The sequence below is a fragment of the Tamandua tetradactyla genome, chromosome 3 (assembly GCF_023851605.1).
Source record: "Tamandua tetradactyla isolate mTamTet1 chromosome 3, mTamTet1.pri, whole genome shotgun sequence".
In the NCBI taxonomy this organism is placed as follows: domain Eukaryota; kingdom Metazoa; phylum Chordata; class Mammalia; order Pilosa; family Myrmecophagidae; genus Tamandua; species Tamandua tetradactyla.
The window spans coordinates 139,640,629-139,656,252 of record NC_135329.1 but is presented as its reverse complement, the minus strand read 5'-3'; the positions used below and the strand labels follow the sequence as shown (position 1 = coordinate 139,656,252).

The following is a 15,624-nucleotide window of genomic DNA, read 5'->3' as shown; positions in this document are numbered from 1 at the left end:
CAGTCATACTCATTTGTTAAATCCTATGTTCTCTGTTATACTCCTCCTTCTCTTTATTTCTTTTTTTTGTGAAAAATAACATATATCCAAAAAAAACAGACATTTCAAAGCATATCACAGCAATTAGTTGTAGAACAGATTTCTGAGATTGATATGGGTTAGAATTCCACAGTTTAGGTTTTTACTCCTAGCTGCTTTAAGATACTGGAAACTGAAAGAAATATCAATATAATGATTCAGCAATCACACTGATTTGTTAAACCCGCCCTTCTCTGTATAACCCCACCATCACCTTTGATCTTTCTCCCACTTTTTAGAGGTATATGGGCTATGCCCATTCTAACTTTTTCATGTTGGAAGGGGCTGTTGATAATATGGGATAGGGGGATGGAACTAGTTGATGCTCTGGAGGCTGGGACCCATCTGGACCCATCTGGAGGTTGTAGGTTTCTGGAAAGTTACCCTAGTGCATGGAACCTTTGTCGAATCTTATATAATACCCTAGGTGTTCTTTAGTAATGGCAGAAATAGTTTTGGTTGGGGTTTGGCAGGTTATGCTAGGTAGTAATGTCTAACTGAAGCTTGTGTAAGAGGGAACTCCAGAGAAGCCTCTCGACTCTATTTGAACTCTCAGTCACCGATACTTTATTTGTTACACTTCTTTTCCTCCTTTTGGTCAGAATGGCAGTTTTGATCCCATGATGCCAGGTCTAGATTTATCCCTAGAAGTCATGTCCCGGGGAGTCTCCAGGGAGACTCACCATGAATGTCCAGTCCCACATAGGCGGGAGGGCAATGCTTTCACCTGCAGATTTGGGATTAGAGAGAGTGAGGCCACATCTGAAGAAGGGGTCCTCCGGAAGTAGCTCTTAGGCATTCTTGTAGGTAGGCTAAGCTTCTCTGCTACATACATAAGCTTCACAAAAGCAAGCTTCAAGATCAAGGGCTTAGCCTATTGATTTGGTTGTTCCTAATGTTTGACACAGTATCTAGGGGTTTCCTTGGTGGTAGAACATAATAGTTTCATACTTTTTCTCTGATCCCTCAAGGAACTTTGCCAATACTTTTTGATTATCTGCTTAATATACTCTGGGATGTATCCAGGCATTACATGAGGCTATACAGGATTAAAGATCCTCATTCTTATTCTGGGCTCCCTGTGTTTGGGTATTTTAAATGATCTATCCAGGTTATACATATATAAAATAGCCTCTCAGAATCCAGAAAGAACAATTATTGCTCCGGAGTAAATGTGACTGCTATAAGAGCTTATAGTCTAGGCCCCTGTTTTCTTATAAGCATTTTCTAAATGAGATCATACAATATTTGTTCTTTTGTTTCTGGCTTATTTTACCTCACCAAATGTCCCACAGGTTCCATTCACATTGTTGTATGCCTCACAATTTCATTCTTTTTTTTGTAGCAGTACAATGTTCTACCATATGTATATACTGTTGTTTGCTAATCTGCTTCTCAGTCAGTGCATCTTTCAGCCACCTCCTTCTTCTGAGCCTCATGGATAACGCCCACAGTCAACAGTCCATCAACACTCAATTTTAGATTATTTCATTGTTCTCAAGAGAAAGGTAACCAATAAACACACCCTCGCCAAATAGAAAATCCAAACCTCCTACTAACTCTTGTCCCCACCCCTGTTATGTGCCCTGGTATTGCTGCAGTACTGTTGATGTTTTCCTGTTAAACATAGCCCATAGCATGCGATAACATTTCCCCCCTTATACCCTGAAATTATACACTCTGTGTACAAGATCTATACCTTTGCAGTGATTCATGCAAGACCTTATTTATATTTTGTAGTGTTAGTCAGTGGGACACATGAGTCTATACAATCACTTTCAATCATGTTCACTTTCAATATGGTCATATTACATATAGGCCTACTAGTGAACCGCCTTCACTTCCATCTATTCTCTTACATTTGAGTTCAACCTCATTAGCTAACTGTTCACCCATCTCAAGTTTCTGTGTATTGCTAGGTCTTCTATATTCTGCTCTGATAAGGCTCTGATTTTACCTTTACCGTGGGTCGTGAAACTGGAACCATACAGTATTTATCCTTTTGCATTTGGCATATTTCACTCACCATCATGTCTTCAAGACTCATGCATCTCGTCATGTGCTTCAGGATGCCATTTAATCTTGCTGCTGAATAATATTCCGTCTTATGTATATACCATAATTTGTTAATCCACTCATCTGTGAATGGGCACTTGGATTGTTTCCGTTTGGGGATTGTGAATAATGCTCCTTTGAACATCGGTGTGCAATGTCTGTTTGTATCCCTGCTTTCGGCTTGGTATATACCAAATAGTGTTGCTGGGTCATAGCACAACTTGATATTTAGTTTTCTGAGGAACTGCCAGACTGTCTTCCATAGCAGCTGTATCATACACATGTATCCACTTTTAAGAGATGGCTGAACAATTGCTTTTCCTGGTAAATATCTCTTGAATACATAGGGACGTATTCCTCTCTCTGTCTGTTTTTTTCTCACTGAGTAAATACAAGATGGCAGCAGCAGGGTATCAACATTTTCTTGCGCTGCATCCTTACACCCTCCCTTGTTCTTGATGTTGAAGGTTGATCGAAAGGCTTGGGCCACCAATTCATTGTTCAAATTGTTATCTGGAACAAATAGAACATATTCTGGTGGATGGGCCAGCACTGGCAGAGTTTTGGGAGGGGTGAGAGGAGAAGCAAAGCTGTCTATCCACTGTGAAATAGAGTGACAAGTATAGTAGAGGTGATTACCTATTTAGTCTTCTTACCTGTTTTTTCCCCCAATTAACTTCCAATCCACCAGCAAGTCCTGTGGCTGTACCTCCAGACCTATCTCCCAATTCAACCACTTTTCTCCTTTTTGACCTTGAGTCCCTGAGCTCAGGCCATCATTAATTCCCAAACCAGTCACGCTGCAGCCACACACAAAGCCTTTTCTGCATGTGGTCGCCAGAATGAGCTTTTCAAAATGCAGACCCTGGAGTTCACAGTGGAATTAGTTAACCAAATTTGACAGCAAGGACAGAAAACTAAACACTTCTTATCGTTTGGGTTGGGTAGATGAGCTAGATAGGAAATAAAGAAGCTTATCTGTTAAAAGATCAATTTAACACTTACCAGTCTAATCAGCAGAGCTATTAAAAAAGTCAGGAGTAAAGAAGTGACTACAACCCATACCGAAACTTAAGCTGTCCTGAAGCAGCTCTCTGTGCGGTACACCTCTGCTTCCAGTTAGAGATGCGTCACAGGTCCTGGGGACTTACGCTCCTGCTATAAGAAAGTAAATTTCAATGAAACAACAACGACAATATCTGTCTTGATATTTTTTTCTTGGACTATCATACCAAGGTAATCTATTTATGTATCAGGTTATTTTAATATATTGAATTTAGACATAGTATTGCTATTATAAAGTTTAATTGTTCTTGTGAGTGTGACTAGAGGCCTAATATTTGTTGAATAAAAACATATACAGTGATATGGTTGTTGAACTTTGTTTACTGTATTTCCTTATTTACCCATGATGTTTGCGTACTCATGCTTTCTGGGTAATAAAACAAATTTCCAGATAACTGAAGCCCAGAGGTGAGGTCCCTGGGCCAGTGGTCCCACATCACTGGGAGCCTGTAGAAACGTGGAATCTCAGACCCCACACAGTCACCGGGGCATCCCTCGGCTCCCACACTGTCCTAGCACTTCGACCCCCAGCCCTTAACCTGCAGGAGGCAGAGATGTGATGTCCTGCCAGACTCCCACTGTGAGCACCGTGGGGTCTGCAGGTGGCTTCATCGGGCGGCAGAGGCGGGGACACAGGGCCCACCTCTGCATCTGTCACAGCTGAGCAGGTTGCCCGGGCCGCTCCACCCGGCGCTCCGGTGCCTTCGTGCACACAGCGCTGCCCTCAGGACCTGCTGGGGTTGCCAAGACACCGCTTCCATTACACTGGACATCTGTGTTCCTGTTGTTAAACTCCTCTTCCCTTGTGGTCCTTATTTTCTGCCATTGTTTTTTTCTTTTTTTTTTTTTCCAGGTGCTACCGTGTCTCCCTACTTCTGAGTGAGTGTGTGTTAAGGAAGAGGGGAGAGAAGACTTGTGCTACGCATGAGTTGACTTATCTCTCAGTTAACTTGAGGGAGATCCTCAGGTTGCTAGGGAGAACTAGAGATGCAGGACTTGGATTGTGAATATAACTGTCAAATGGAGAGACGGGGGTGGGTGGGTGGCTTTGTGGATGTACGGAAAAAAATCACGCGGAAAGTACCGTTCCCATATGCCCTTCCTCACACAGTTTTCCTTATTATTAACACTTTGAATTAGTGTGGTACCTTTGTTGCAATTGATGAAACAGTATTATAATTATACTGTTAACTGTAGTCCATAGTGAACATTTGTGTTGTCTGGTTCTATTTTTCTTAAAAGTTTTTATCCTGGTAATAGATATCTGACTTAAAGTTTCCCCCTTAAAATCACATTCCAGTATACAATTCACTGATGCTAATTGCATCCACAGTGCTGTGCTACCATCCCCACCATCCATTACCAAAACTCTTCCATTACCCTCAGCAGAAATGGGTGCCAGTTGAACACCAATTTCCCGTCCCATGCCCACACTCTGGTCCCTGGTAACCTGTGTCTAGTTTCTGACTCTGTGGGTTTGCTTATTCTAATTGTTTCCAGTCAGTGGGATCATACAGTATTTGTCCTTCTGTGTCTGGCTTATTTCACTCAACAGAAGGTCTTTAAGGTTCATCCTTGTTGTCACATGTATCAGGAAGCTTCATTCTTTTTTAGGACTGAATAATAGTCCATTGTTATGTATATACCACATTCTGTTTATCCATTCAGCTGTTGATGGACACTTGGGTTGCTTTTGGCAATTGTGAATAATACTGCTATGAACAACTTTAGATATCTGTCCAAGACCTTGTTTTCACTTCTTTTGGTTACATACCTAGAAGTGGGAATGCCGGGTCGTATGTTAGTTCTGTACTTAGCTTTCTGAGGAACTGCCAGTGGGTGTTTTTTCCTCAGGGTTTGAAGTGGGATTTTTTAAAGTTACCTGCTGTTTTCATGGATGTGATAGCCAACAAGGTTTAATTACCAGGGAAGTGGAAGTAAATTTATCTTGAATGAACATCATTTCCTTGCATAATTTTCAGTACACACAGTCATTGTAGTATACAAGTTAGCTGCCAGTCCTGGCTACCAGGAGAAGGATTTGAAGGGTCGGAGTTAATGGAGGCTGGCAGGAATTGGGGCTCAGAGGAAGCAGAGATGATCACAAGGAGGTAACAATGAGAAGGTGTTTTCTCACAAAGGCTGTAGTAGATATAGTTCTAATTTCCATCCGGGTATGTGGGATCGTATTGTTAAGATTTAAGTCAACATTATTGAACTTCACTTATGAGCCAGAATGTTTGCATTTATTTGTATGCATTATCTCATTTAATATTTACAGCCATCCTCCTGTGAGGTGGGAACTCGTGTCATTCCCTTTTTATCATTGAGGAAAACTGAGACAGAGATGCACCAACAACCTGCCATAGGTCACATAGCTAGTAAGGTTGAAGTCCAGGCTGTCTGAACCAGACCCCTCCCGTAACTACAGTGTAACCTGGAGGAAATGGAGTGACGCTTCTAGGAATTGTGTTGGAAAATAAAGTGAAATGCGAATGTAGAAAAAAAGAAAAGAAAAGAAAGCCTGGCCATTGTTAGGTGGAGCAGGGAGTTGGCTCCCATCTCCTGTTGGTGCTAACGGACATCAAACTCCTTTGACGTCTTACTAAGTGGTTGCCCCCCAAGCTCCAGGACTATCTTTGTAGATTCTGCTTGGCGATGTCACGTTTTACCTTTGCTTGCTATTTCCCTGTTAGGCTCTGCTAATGGGGCGCTAAGGATTCTGGAAGGCTGGAGGAGGGAGAGAGGACATGCTTCATCCTGTTTGTTTTCTGTTCTTATCGCTTGTGCTCCAGAAAGACCCTTTCACTCTGCTAGCAGCAGTTGGTTCTGGGCTCCAGCTTCCTTCTACATTCTGGAACCAGCCTTGTAGCACCCCTCGTAGCTACCATCCCCTCCTGGGCAGCACCCTTTCCCTAGCCCCTGGACCCTTATCAAGGGTCCCTTGCCAAAGCTCTTGAGGTCCCTGCTCTGTGGATCGCCTCCTGTATATGTTTAAGTTCTGATAACCCCTACCTGCTTCCTTTCATTTCCAAGCCCTAGGAGGGTAGCAGCTTCCTATAGGCTGTGTTAACTTGTATTTTCAGTTCTCTAACAGCTATTTTTAAATTAAAAAAAAAATTAAATCATTATCTGTTGCAATCTTAGTGTTGTTTTTGTTTTCTTTGGGGACTGTTAAATGTTCCCAAACCCTGATACCCTGGTGGATTAGGGAGGGAGAGAAGCCAATACCCAGGAGCTGTGGAGGGGTGGGGTGGGGTGGGGTCCATAGGTCACATATGGAGAAGCATTAAAAGTGCAGATTCCAGACATCTGGTGGTGATAATTCTGATTTAGTAGGTTGCATCAGGGTCCAAGAATTTTCTTTTCAGATGGACTTCTTAGGTGTTTCTGATGCAAGTGCTCCATCTCCTAGGCTTTGAGAAAATCAGATCCAGTCTTCCCTTGGGGTTATTTGTTAGTCTGGGGTTGTCCTGGGTTTTTAGAAACATACTTTAATTTTTTTTTTAATAGGGTGGAAGTTATCGATATGCTAACCACTGACTTGACTGAAGGTTACCAAGGTTGAAAACATATCCCATTGAGGCTGAAAATCCAACCCTTTTCCTGCCTGACTAGCTGTGATGCAATTAGCTGGGAGAAAGGAGCTGTCTCCCCTAATGTACACAAAGGCACAGCCTGCTTGTCAGGCCCTGCAACCCCAGGAGTGTGTCCATGACAAAGGGACACCTTTTGCTCCTTCATTCAAAGGCACCACATGTGTAGCTGAGATGGGATGGAATGGGGCTGATCTCCAAGTGGATACTGGGCCTTCTTTTTGCAGTTAGATAGAGCCCTGCCCATTTCCAGGTGGCTTAAGGCTGGAGCAGCAAAGAATCAGAGTATAGGTTTAAGGCTACCACCACACATATTAGAACAGGACACTTGTGTCTTTTGGCCTTTGCCGGTGGGTGTATCTGTTTGTATGAATAGTGATGGACATTCCTTTGTGGAATGTTGGCTTCCACTTGGTTGATTTAATCAGTAAAATGAGTGGGTTTGGCTGGGAGGAGTTGGACTACCCCCTCAGAGCAGAACAGGAAGTTTTTCAGTCTTGCCAGATCATGAGGCTCTGAGTTTGTAGGGGGCAAGGACTTCAAAGTGACCTTTAACTGAATACAGAAATCAGATTTTCCCTGTAGGAATGTGTACTTCCTGTAGTCCCGGCCTGATGCAGTGTGTCCTGAGGTGAATTTGGAGGGCTGTCATTGGCCCCTGTATGCCACCTCACGTCAGGTGTTTTATGTCACCTCTTTTTAATTCAGTAGAATTATCTAAGGCGCTACCTTATCCTAGCCTGCCACTTTTATGTGGTTTCTACATGCCGAGCAGTGGCCAGGGAATCTGAGTTTAAATCGAGTATCCCAACTCATTGTCTGCTGAAACGTTCCCCTTCTATGTGAACTATCCTGCAGTACTTGACTCCAGAATTGAAATGAATGTTCTACAAATCAGAAATGCCTAAAGGCAGAGAGCCTTCTTAGTCTTGTTCCTTGAAATTATTTTCCACATCTTCCCAATACCACCTACTTAAAAACGCAATGGATTCTGCAGAAATAACGTGGGTGAAAGTGTGTTCCTTCTTCTGTGCAGGTCGCATAGCCCCTCAGTGTCTTCTCTCCTCTCTGTAGACCCCGCTTTGAGCTAAGCCTCACCTCTCTTGCCTGCTGGCGGCCTCTGCTGTGATGGGCTGACGATGTTTTAGTCACTTAGCAGACATTTATTGGCCTCCTGGGTTCCAGGCAGTAGCTGAGGTTGAAGGGTTGATTCTAGGAGACCTAACGCTGAGGGAGACCTGATCAGTAAGTGTGTAAGTGCCAGGAGGAGGTAGGGAGAGAGTCCGTGGGAGCACAGAAAGGAAGTGACTAACTGCTCGGGCTTGTTAAAGAAGGTAACATTTCAGAATTCATAACTAATTCCCAGGGCGAGGTCCCTTCTTACCTTCCTACCCTACCCCACACTTATCAGAGTGGGGCAGTCTTTTTCTTAAAAAAAAAAAATATATATATATATATATATATACATTTATATGTTTATAGGTATGTATTTATATATATTCATATATTCAGAGATAAGTTATGTGTTTTACTCCAGGTTACTGATGGATCATATCAAAATTAGGACTAAAATTCAGATTTTCAGCTTTGAGGTCTCTAACCTCTAAGTGAGTGCTCTTGAGACTAATTGCTAAATGTTCTCTTAGCTGTCAAAATATTCACAAAATGATTCTATTATCTACTCTGTATCATAGAGATACATATGGAAACAAAAAAGTGTAGGAGTAAATCCGAGTATTAATCACATCAAATTAAATGGAAATTAGAGGCTTTTTAACATTCCTCTTTAACCCAGTACATAGAATGTATCTGTAACCCTTAATATTTCTTTGTTAAGTGACCCCAGTCCACATACTTTCTGGATGTTAAGTAAATATAGTATAAGTTTTTTTTTTTTTTATTAATTGTTGCCGTAGCTGTAGCTTAAAATCCGACCTAAGCTTATTTACATTCATTCCAGTTTGATTCCACACACCAGTTTCCCTCTATCTCTCCTAAAATCAGAACCCCGGGCTACTTTTTGTTTTTCTGTGTTATTATCAGATGGTTCTTGATGAGTTACATGCAAGTGCTGCTTTTCCTTGGTGAGGTCAGCGACCTTAGATGTTTTAACAAGCCAGGCTTTCCCAGGTAAGGTAGTTTATTCAGGCCAGTGGTGAAATACAAGTACATTTCGCTGAGCTGCCATTTCCCTGCCTCACCCTGGTCTTTATTTATTTTTAAAGGAAACTCTAAATCTGCTCCAGCCACGCCCGAAGAAGCCTCTATCAACTCATCCTTTGAGGGAGGCAGAAGGAAGAGACTCTGCCACTCGGCCATAGCACAGCCCCAGATCACTCAAGAGGGTCCCCTGCTTCTATCTCCTTGAAGCTTTGCTTTGCTGTGTCTGGCCCTGCGTACCCACACGGTTCACGTGCAGTCCTCATCCAGGCAGGCCAGGCATAATGTCTTTGGTAAAGGAAGGTGTGTAGCAAACTGCATATAACACCTGTCTCACCATTACCGATTTTTGTATTTGATTTGAGAGTTCACTGGGCTTGTATTCCTTTTACATAGAGCAGCAACGAATGACAGAAGAATAGCTCTGAAAAGGTTTTCTGTTTGTGTGAAATACCAAGTGAGGTGGGTGGCGATGTGTAGTAAGTCAGTTTGGATCCGTGTTGCAGGCACATGCACCTATTATGTCAAGCATATGAAATGTACCCATTTTTTAACCCGGAAAAGTGGTAATTTCATATGCATAATCCAATGAAGGGGGTATCCCTTTGAGGCCAGTTAGCAGTAACACTGTAACAGGTAGAACAGAAAGCAACATTTGTAATGGAACAGTCAATGGGTAAAATATAGCCTGCAGTGAGGTTTTTTTTTTTTTTTTGAGTCACAATGCCTTTTTAGTTTTAAAAATTGTCATTGGCCATGCAGGAGACCCAGGTTCAATTCCCAGCCCATGCACCCTCCCCCCCTCAAAAAAAAAAAAGAAAAAAAATTATCAATCATGTCATATTAGGAGCTCTTACCCAAAATTCTGGATTTGTAAGCTTTCTCCACAAATGTTAGCTGATCTTGTCGTGCTGTGTCAACGATCTCACAATTGAGGCATAATGGCAGCTGCCGCCCCCCCCCCCCGCCCCCCTGCCCCGTGGAGCTTGCACGTGCGCCCATTCACCAGCACCCTCCCCAGGCAGCTCTGGGCACTCATGTGACCTGGCTGGCCCGTTGTCTTTGAGATTGGACATGTGATATCAATAGCATGCACAGAGTAATCTGGGTAAAGAGAGGACTGGAGGAATTCATCAGTTGAACCAAAGCCATTTGATGTGTTGTAAACAAAATACCAGTCAGCACCTCTGAAAAAGAAAGCCTGATATGGCTGTTTCACTGGGCAGTAATAGGTAAGCACAATTAAGAAGTCTTTCATGTGATGTGAGACGGTCAAACTCTCATTAAAGTTTTGGCTTGGTGCTCCTCATTTAAGTAGGATGTGATGACAGAACTTCCATCCAGTAGCTGTCATTAATGTTACAGGCTAATGCCATGCCTTTTTTTTTTCCAATCCTACTATTTATGGGAACGGGGGGTGGGTCACTGGACAATTGACTATGTCCTGACTTTAACAGAAAGAAAAATTTTTGTGGACTAAGCTGTTTTTTTAAATGTCATATTTAATGCTATATTGTATTAGAGGGAGTACTGGAAATAAAGAGAATACTCATCAGTAGAAGAAGGGCTGAGTAAACTATGACTCATTAACATATTGAAATATTATATAGCATTAAAGATGAATTGGTAGGACCCCAGTAGATCTCGAGGGACTTCCCTGAGGAGTACTAGCTAAGATTTAATTAGTGTTTAGTATTTGCTGAGCACAGTCCCAATGATTTTCCATGTATTAACTCATTTGATCCTCAGAAGCACTCTACATGCGAGGTACTCTTATCACCATCTTACAAATAAGGACACTGTGGCATGGTAGTAACATGCCCAGGGATAAGCAGTTAGTATGTGGCAGACTGATGTGAACACAGGCAATCTGGATGGACAAAGATATTTTAAAATCAATTTTATTAGAGTAGATGTCATACATAGTACATGATAAATAAGAAGTTTGGCTGTGGAATATGAATGGGTACCTGTTCCTTAAATCTCCAGGTTATTTTCTTATATTTTAGGCTCTTAGATTCACTGTGATGCATCAGACTTAGAGATCATTTGGTCTTCAAGTTTAACCCTCCCCTCCCCCGCCCCCCTTTTTCCCCTGCATGGCAGGAGAGAACTCTGCCTGCTGAGCCACCATGGCCCGCCCCCTCCTCTCCCTGCTTTTAAAACAACTGAAATCTTCCTGTTAGTATTAGCCTGGAGTTGTCTGCTCTGCTCTCTCTCCTCTCCCTTGGGTGCTCTATAAACTACCAAGACAATCTACTTCCTTCATGTTGCTGATGGAGAAATGAGTCCCAGTGGGAGAGAGAAAGCCTCACATTTATTGATTAGATGTTTTCCAGGAATTATAATAGGGATGTGAAACACATTACGTTATTAAGCCCACACAACAACCTTCTAGGTAGGTTTTATTATGCCTATTAAGGAAACTGAGGCTTAGATAGAAATAAGGCCCAAAGTCACAGATGGAGTCACTGCGCGATTGGGATAAGATCCCACTACTAACCTAAGACGTGGGAACGATGATGGCTCTTCCCAGAACCCTTGAGGTCAATCTTCCTTCTTACTGCTGCTGACTTAAATATGAAGTTTCCGAGAACTTCTAATTAGCATGACATTATTTGCCATACATAATAGTGGTAGCGTGACTTAGACAGTGAAAGGATTTCCAGTCATTCCTCTTATACTATCTAGGAAATGATCCTGTGGAAGGATTTACTCCACTGGGAACAGGTCGCCTTTGGGCCTCCATCACCTAGCAAATCGCCTGCCACATGATGGGGGTTCAGTTACTCTTTGGTTGATGAATTGATAAGCAAAGATGCTTGTGCTGCTTTCTTCATGCCTGAGGTTTTCTCGTGGCTGTTAAGCTGTTCTTTTACATTTTGTGGTCAGGCTGTGAGGTTTCAAAACTAAGGTTTTTAACTCTGCAGGATTTAGGACCGTTGTTTCATGAAGTGGGAGGACCTCTGAATTAAGCATAAAGCATCAGGACCCGTATAATGGAGGGAGAAGGCAGCACAAGTCACAGTAAACCTCGGCCAAGGATAGTTGCTATTATTATTTATTTTTAAAATTTATTTATTTATTAATTAAAAAAAATTAACAAACGAGCTAAAACATTAACATGTGATCATTCTGTTCTGCATATATAATCAGTAATTCACAATATCATCACTTAGTTGCATATTCATCATTTCTTAGAACATTTGCATCAATTCAGAAAAAGAAAAAGACAACAGAAAAAGAAATAAAACGAAGGCAGAAAAAAAAAATTATACATACCATACCCTTTACCCTTCCCTTTCATTGAACACTAGCATTTCAAACTAAATTTATTTTAACATTTGCTCCCCCTATTATTTATTTATTTATTTATTTATTTATTTATTTATTTATTTATTTATTTATTTTACATGGGCAGGCACGGAAATCGAACCTGGGTCCTCTGGCATGGCAGGCAAGCATCCTTGCCTGCTGAGCCACCATGGCCCACCCTCTATTATTTATTTTTATTACATATGTTCTACTCATCTGTTGGCAAGGTAGATAAAAGGAGCATCAGACACAGGTTTTCACAATCACAGAGTCACATTGTAAAAGCTGTATCATTATTCAATCATCCTCAAGAAACATGGCTACTGGAACACAGCTCTACATTTTCAGGCAGTTCCCTCCAGCCTCTTCATTACATCTTTTTTTTTTTTTCTCACAGCTGCTTACAAAATGGCTCTGTCCATTGTCTCCATTACATCTTAAATAACAAGGTGATATCTACTTAATGCATAAGAATAATCTCCAGGATAACCTCTCAACTCTTTGGAATCTCTCAGCCATTGACACTTTGTCTCATTTCACTCTTCCCCCTTTTGGTCGAGAAGGTTTTCTCAATCCCTTGATGCTGAGTCTCAGCTCATTCTAGGGTTTTTCTCAGTCCCTTGATGCTGAGTCTCAGCTTATTCTAGGATTTCTGTCCTACGTTGCCAGGAAGGTCCACACCCCTGTGAGTCATGTCCCACGTAGACAGGGGGAGGGTGGTGAGTTTGCTTGTTGTGTTGGCTGGAGAGAGAGGCCACATCTGAGCAACAAAAGAGGCTCTCTTGGGGGTGACTCTTAGGCCTAAATTTTAAGTAGACTTGACCTGTCCTTTGTGGGGTTAAGTTTCATATGAACAAACCCCAAGACTGGGGGCTCAGCCTATAGCTTTGGTTGTCCACACTGCTTGTGAGAATATCAAGAATTCAACTTGGGGAAGCTGAATTTCTCCCCGTTCTCACCATTCCCTGAAGGGGACTTTGCAAATACTTTTCCACTCACTGATCGAATCACTCTGGGATTCATCGGGGCATCTCTCTAGACAAACTAACAAAATCTCATGTCCTACCCAAGATTCCAAGTACTTATGGTGTTCAATCAAGTTATCTACATAAGTTATGTTAGGAAATGCACTAGTCAAAATATAAATTTTGTACCAAATAAGCAGTTTTTGCTTTAGTCTCACATATAAGGTGAAATTTTAAAATATTAATTTCCATCTATTTTCAGCACCCTGCAGTAATGATATTCCTTTGTTCTTCCTCATGCACATTTTTTAAATTTGTAAATTTAGACACTATTATTATACACTCTAGGCATTCCTAGATTATACCATCTCAATCTTTATCATTTGTCTTTCTTTCTGATTTCATTTATGCCCCCAGCCCTCCTCCTTCTATCACATGCAGCTTCATTCAGTGTTTTAACATAATTGTATTACAGTTAGGCAGTATTGTGCTGTCCATTTCTGAGTTTTTATATTCAGTCCTGTTGTACAATCTTTATCCCTTCAGCTCCAGTTACCCAATATCTTACCCTATTTCTATCTCCCGATGGTCTCTGTTACCAATGAAATTCTCCAAGTTTATTCACTAATGTCAGTTCATATCAGTGAGACCATACAGTATTTGTCCTTTTGTTTTTGGCTAATCTCACTCAGTATAAAGTCCTCAAGGTCCATCCATGTTGTTACATGCTTCATAACTTTATTCTGTCTCGAAGCTGCATAATATTCCATTGTATATATATACCACAGTTTGTTTAGCCACTCATCTGTAGATGGACATTTTAACTGTTCCCATCTCTTTGCAATTGTAAATAATGCTGCTATAAACATTGGTGTGCAAATGTCCATTTGTGTCTTTGCCCTTATGTCCTTTGAGTAGATACCTAGCAATGGTATTGCCGGGTCATATGGCAATTCTATATTCAGCCTTTTGAGGAACCGCCAAACTGCCTTCCACAGTGTTTGCACCATTTGACATTCCCACCAACAGTGAATAAGTGTGCCTTTTTCTCCACATCCTCTCCAGCACTTGCCATTTTTTGTTTTGTTGATAATGGCCATTCTGGTGGGTGTGAGATGATACCTTATTGCGGTTTTGATTTGCATTTCTCTAATGGCCAGGGAAGTTGAGCATCTCTTCATGTGCCTTTTGGCCATTTGTATTTCCTCTTCTGAGAAGTGTCTGTTCAAGTCTTTTTCCCATTTTGTAATTGGATTGGCTGTCTTTTTGTTGTTGAGTTGAACAATCTCTTTATAAATTCTGGATACTAGACCTTTATCTGATATGTGATTTCCAAATATTGTCTCCCATTGTGTAGGCTATCTTTTTACTTTCTTGATGAAGTTCTTTGATGCACAAAAGTGTTTAATTTTGAGGAGTTCCCATTTCTTTCTTTCTTTCTTCAGTGCTCTTGCTTTGGGTGTAAGGTCTATAAAACCATCTCCAAGTATAAGATTTATAAGATATTTCCCTACATTTTCTTCTAACTGTTTTATGGTCTTAGACCTCATGTTTAGGTCTTTGATCCATTTTAAGTTAACTTTTGTATAGGGTGTGAGATATGAGTCCTCTTTCATTTTTTTGCATATGGATATCTAGTTCTCTAGGCACCGTTTGTTGAAGAGACTGTTCTCTCCCAGGTGAGTTGGCTTGACTGATAGTTGCTATTATTAATCATAAAAATGCATGTTTCCAACTGTCGGGACCAAAAAAATGCTGCACACTTCTCATTATCCTTAAGTTGTTTAGGAGGAAGACACTGTTATCCTGGCACTAAGTGCAAAGGGTCATAAGAGTCAGGGACACTGAATAAATGGGTGCAGACCATAATCGAAAGTCTTATGAATCGTTTTTACAAAGGAAATACTGAAGTTCTTATAGACTTAATGAAAATCAAAGTTATTAAGTTGTATTTCCATAAAGTATTTGGGAAACTAAAAGTTCAGGTATGCAATTTTCTGGTGGTTTGCCTTCCTAAAGTAGCAGCAGTACAAAGGGGAAAATGAGAAGAGTTGTGTCAACGCAAAGAGAAGTTTGCATCTTGGTAATAAACTGGAGAAATCTCTTGCCTTTGATTGCTATCTTAAATAAGATAAATTGGGAATAAATTGAGAAACTCTTGAGGTATTAAGGGCCTTTTACTCCCAAAGCAGTGTATGATACTGTATTGAACATATATTATCCAATGTTAATGGTTATATATAAATATCATATGCCATTCAGAACTAATACAGGATGCTGTTGTAACAAGTTAATTGCTTCTATTTTATTTCATGTTGCTAACACTGCTTGGATTACTGAATTTACAAGCCCCACATTTTAGCTTCCCCTTAAACTAATGAGCAAAATGC

The 15,624-nt window shown here is 41.0% G+C and overlaps 1 protein-coding gene across 5 annotated transcripts in view; it reads left to right on the top strand.

Annotated features, from left to right (window-relative positions):
• The window catches only part of STK39 (serine/threonine kinase 39), a 332,438-nt gene that overhangs the window by 43,428 nt on the left and 273,386 nt on the right, over nucleotides 1–15,624 (top strand). The window contains exon 1 of one of the 5 annotated variants that reach the window (XM_077154065.1): nucleotides 9,020–9,257. The exons of the other annotated variants lie outside the window; for them this stretch is intronic. Coding sequence (XP_077010180.1) covers nucleotides 9,239–9,257 — 19 coding nt within the window. The 5' untranslated portion in view covers nucleotides 9,020–9,238. Of the gene's footprint in view, nucleotides 1–9,019; nucleotides 9,258–15,624 lie in introns of those variants that run through there. 5 annotated transcript variants of the gene reach the window in all.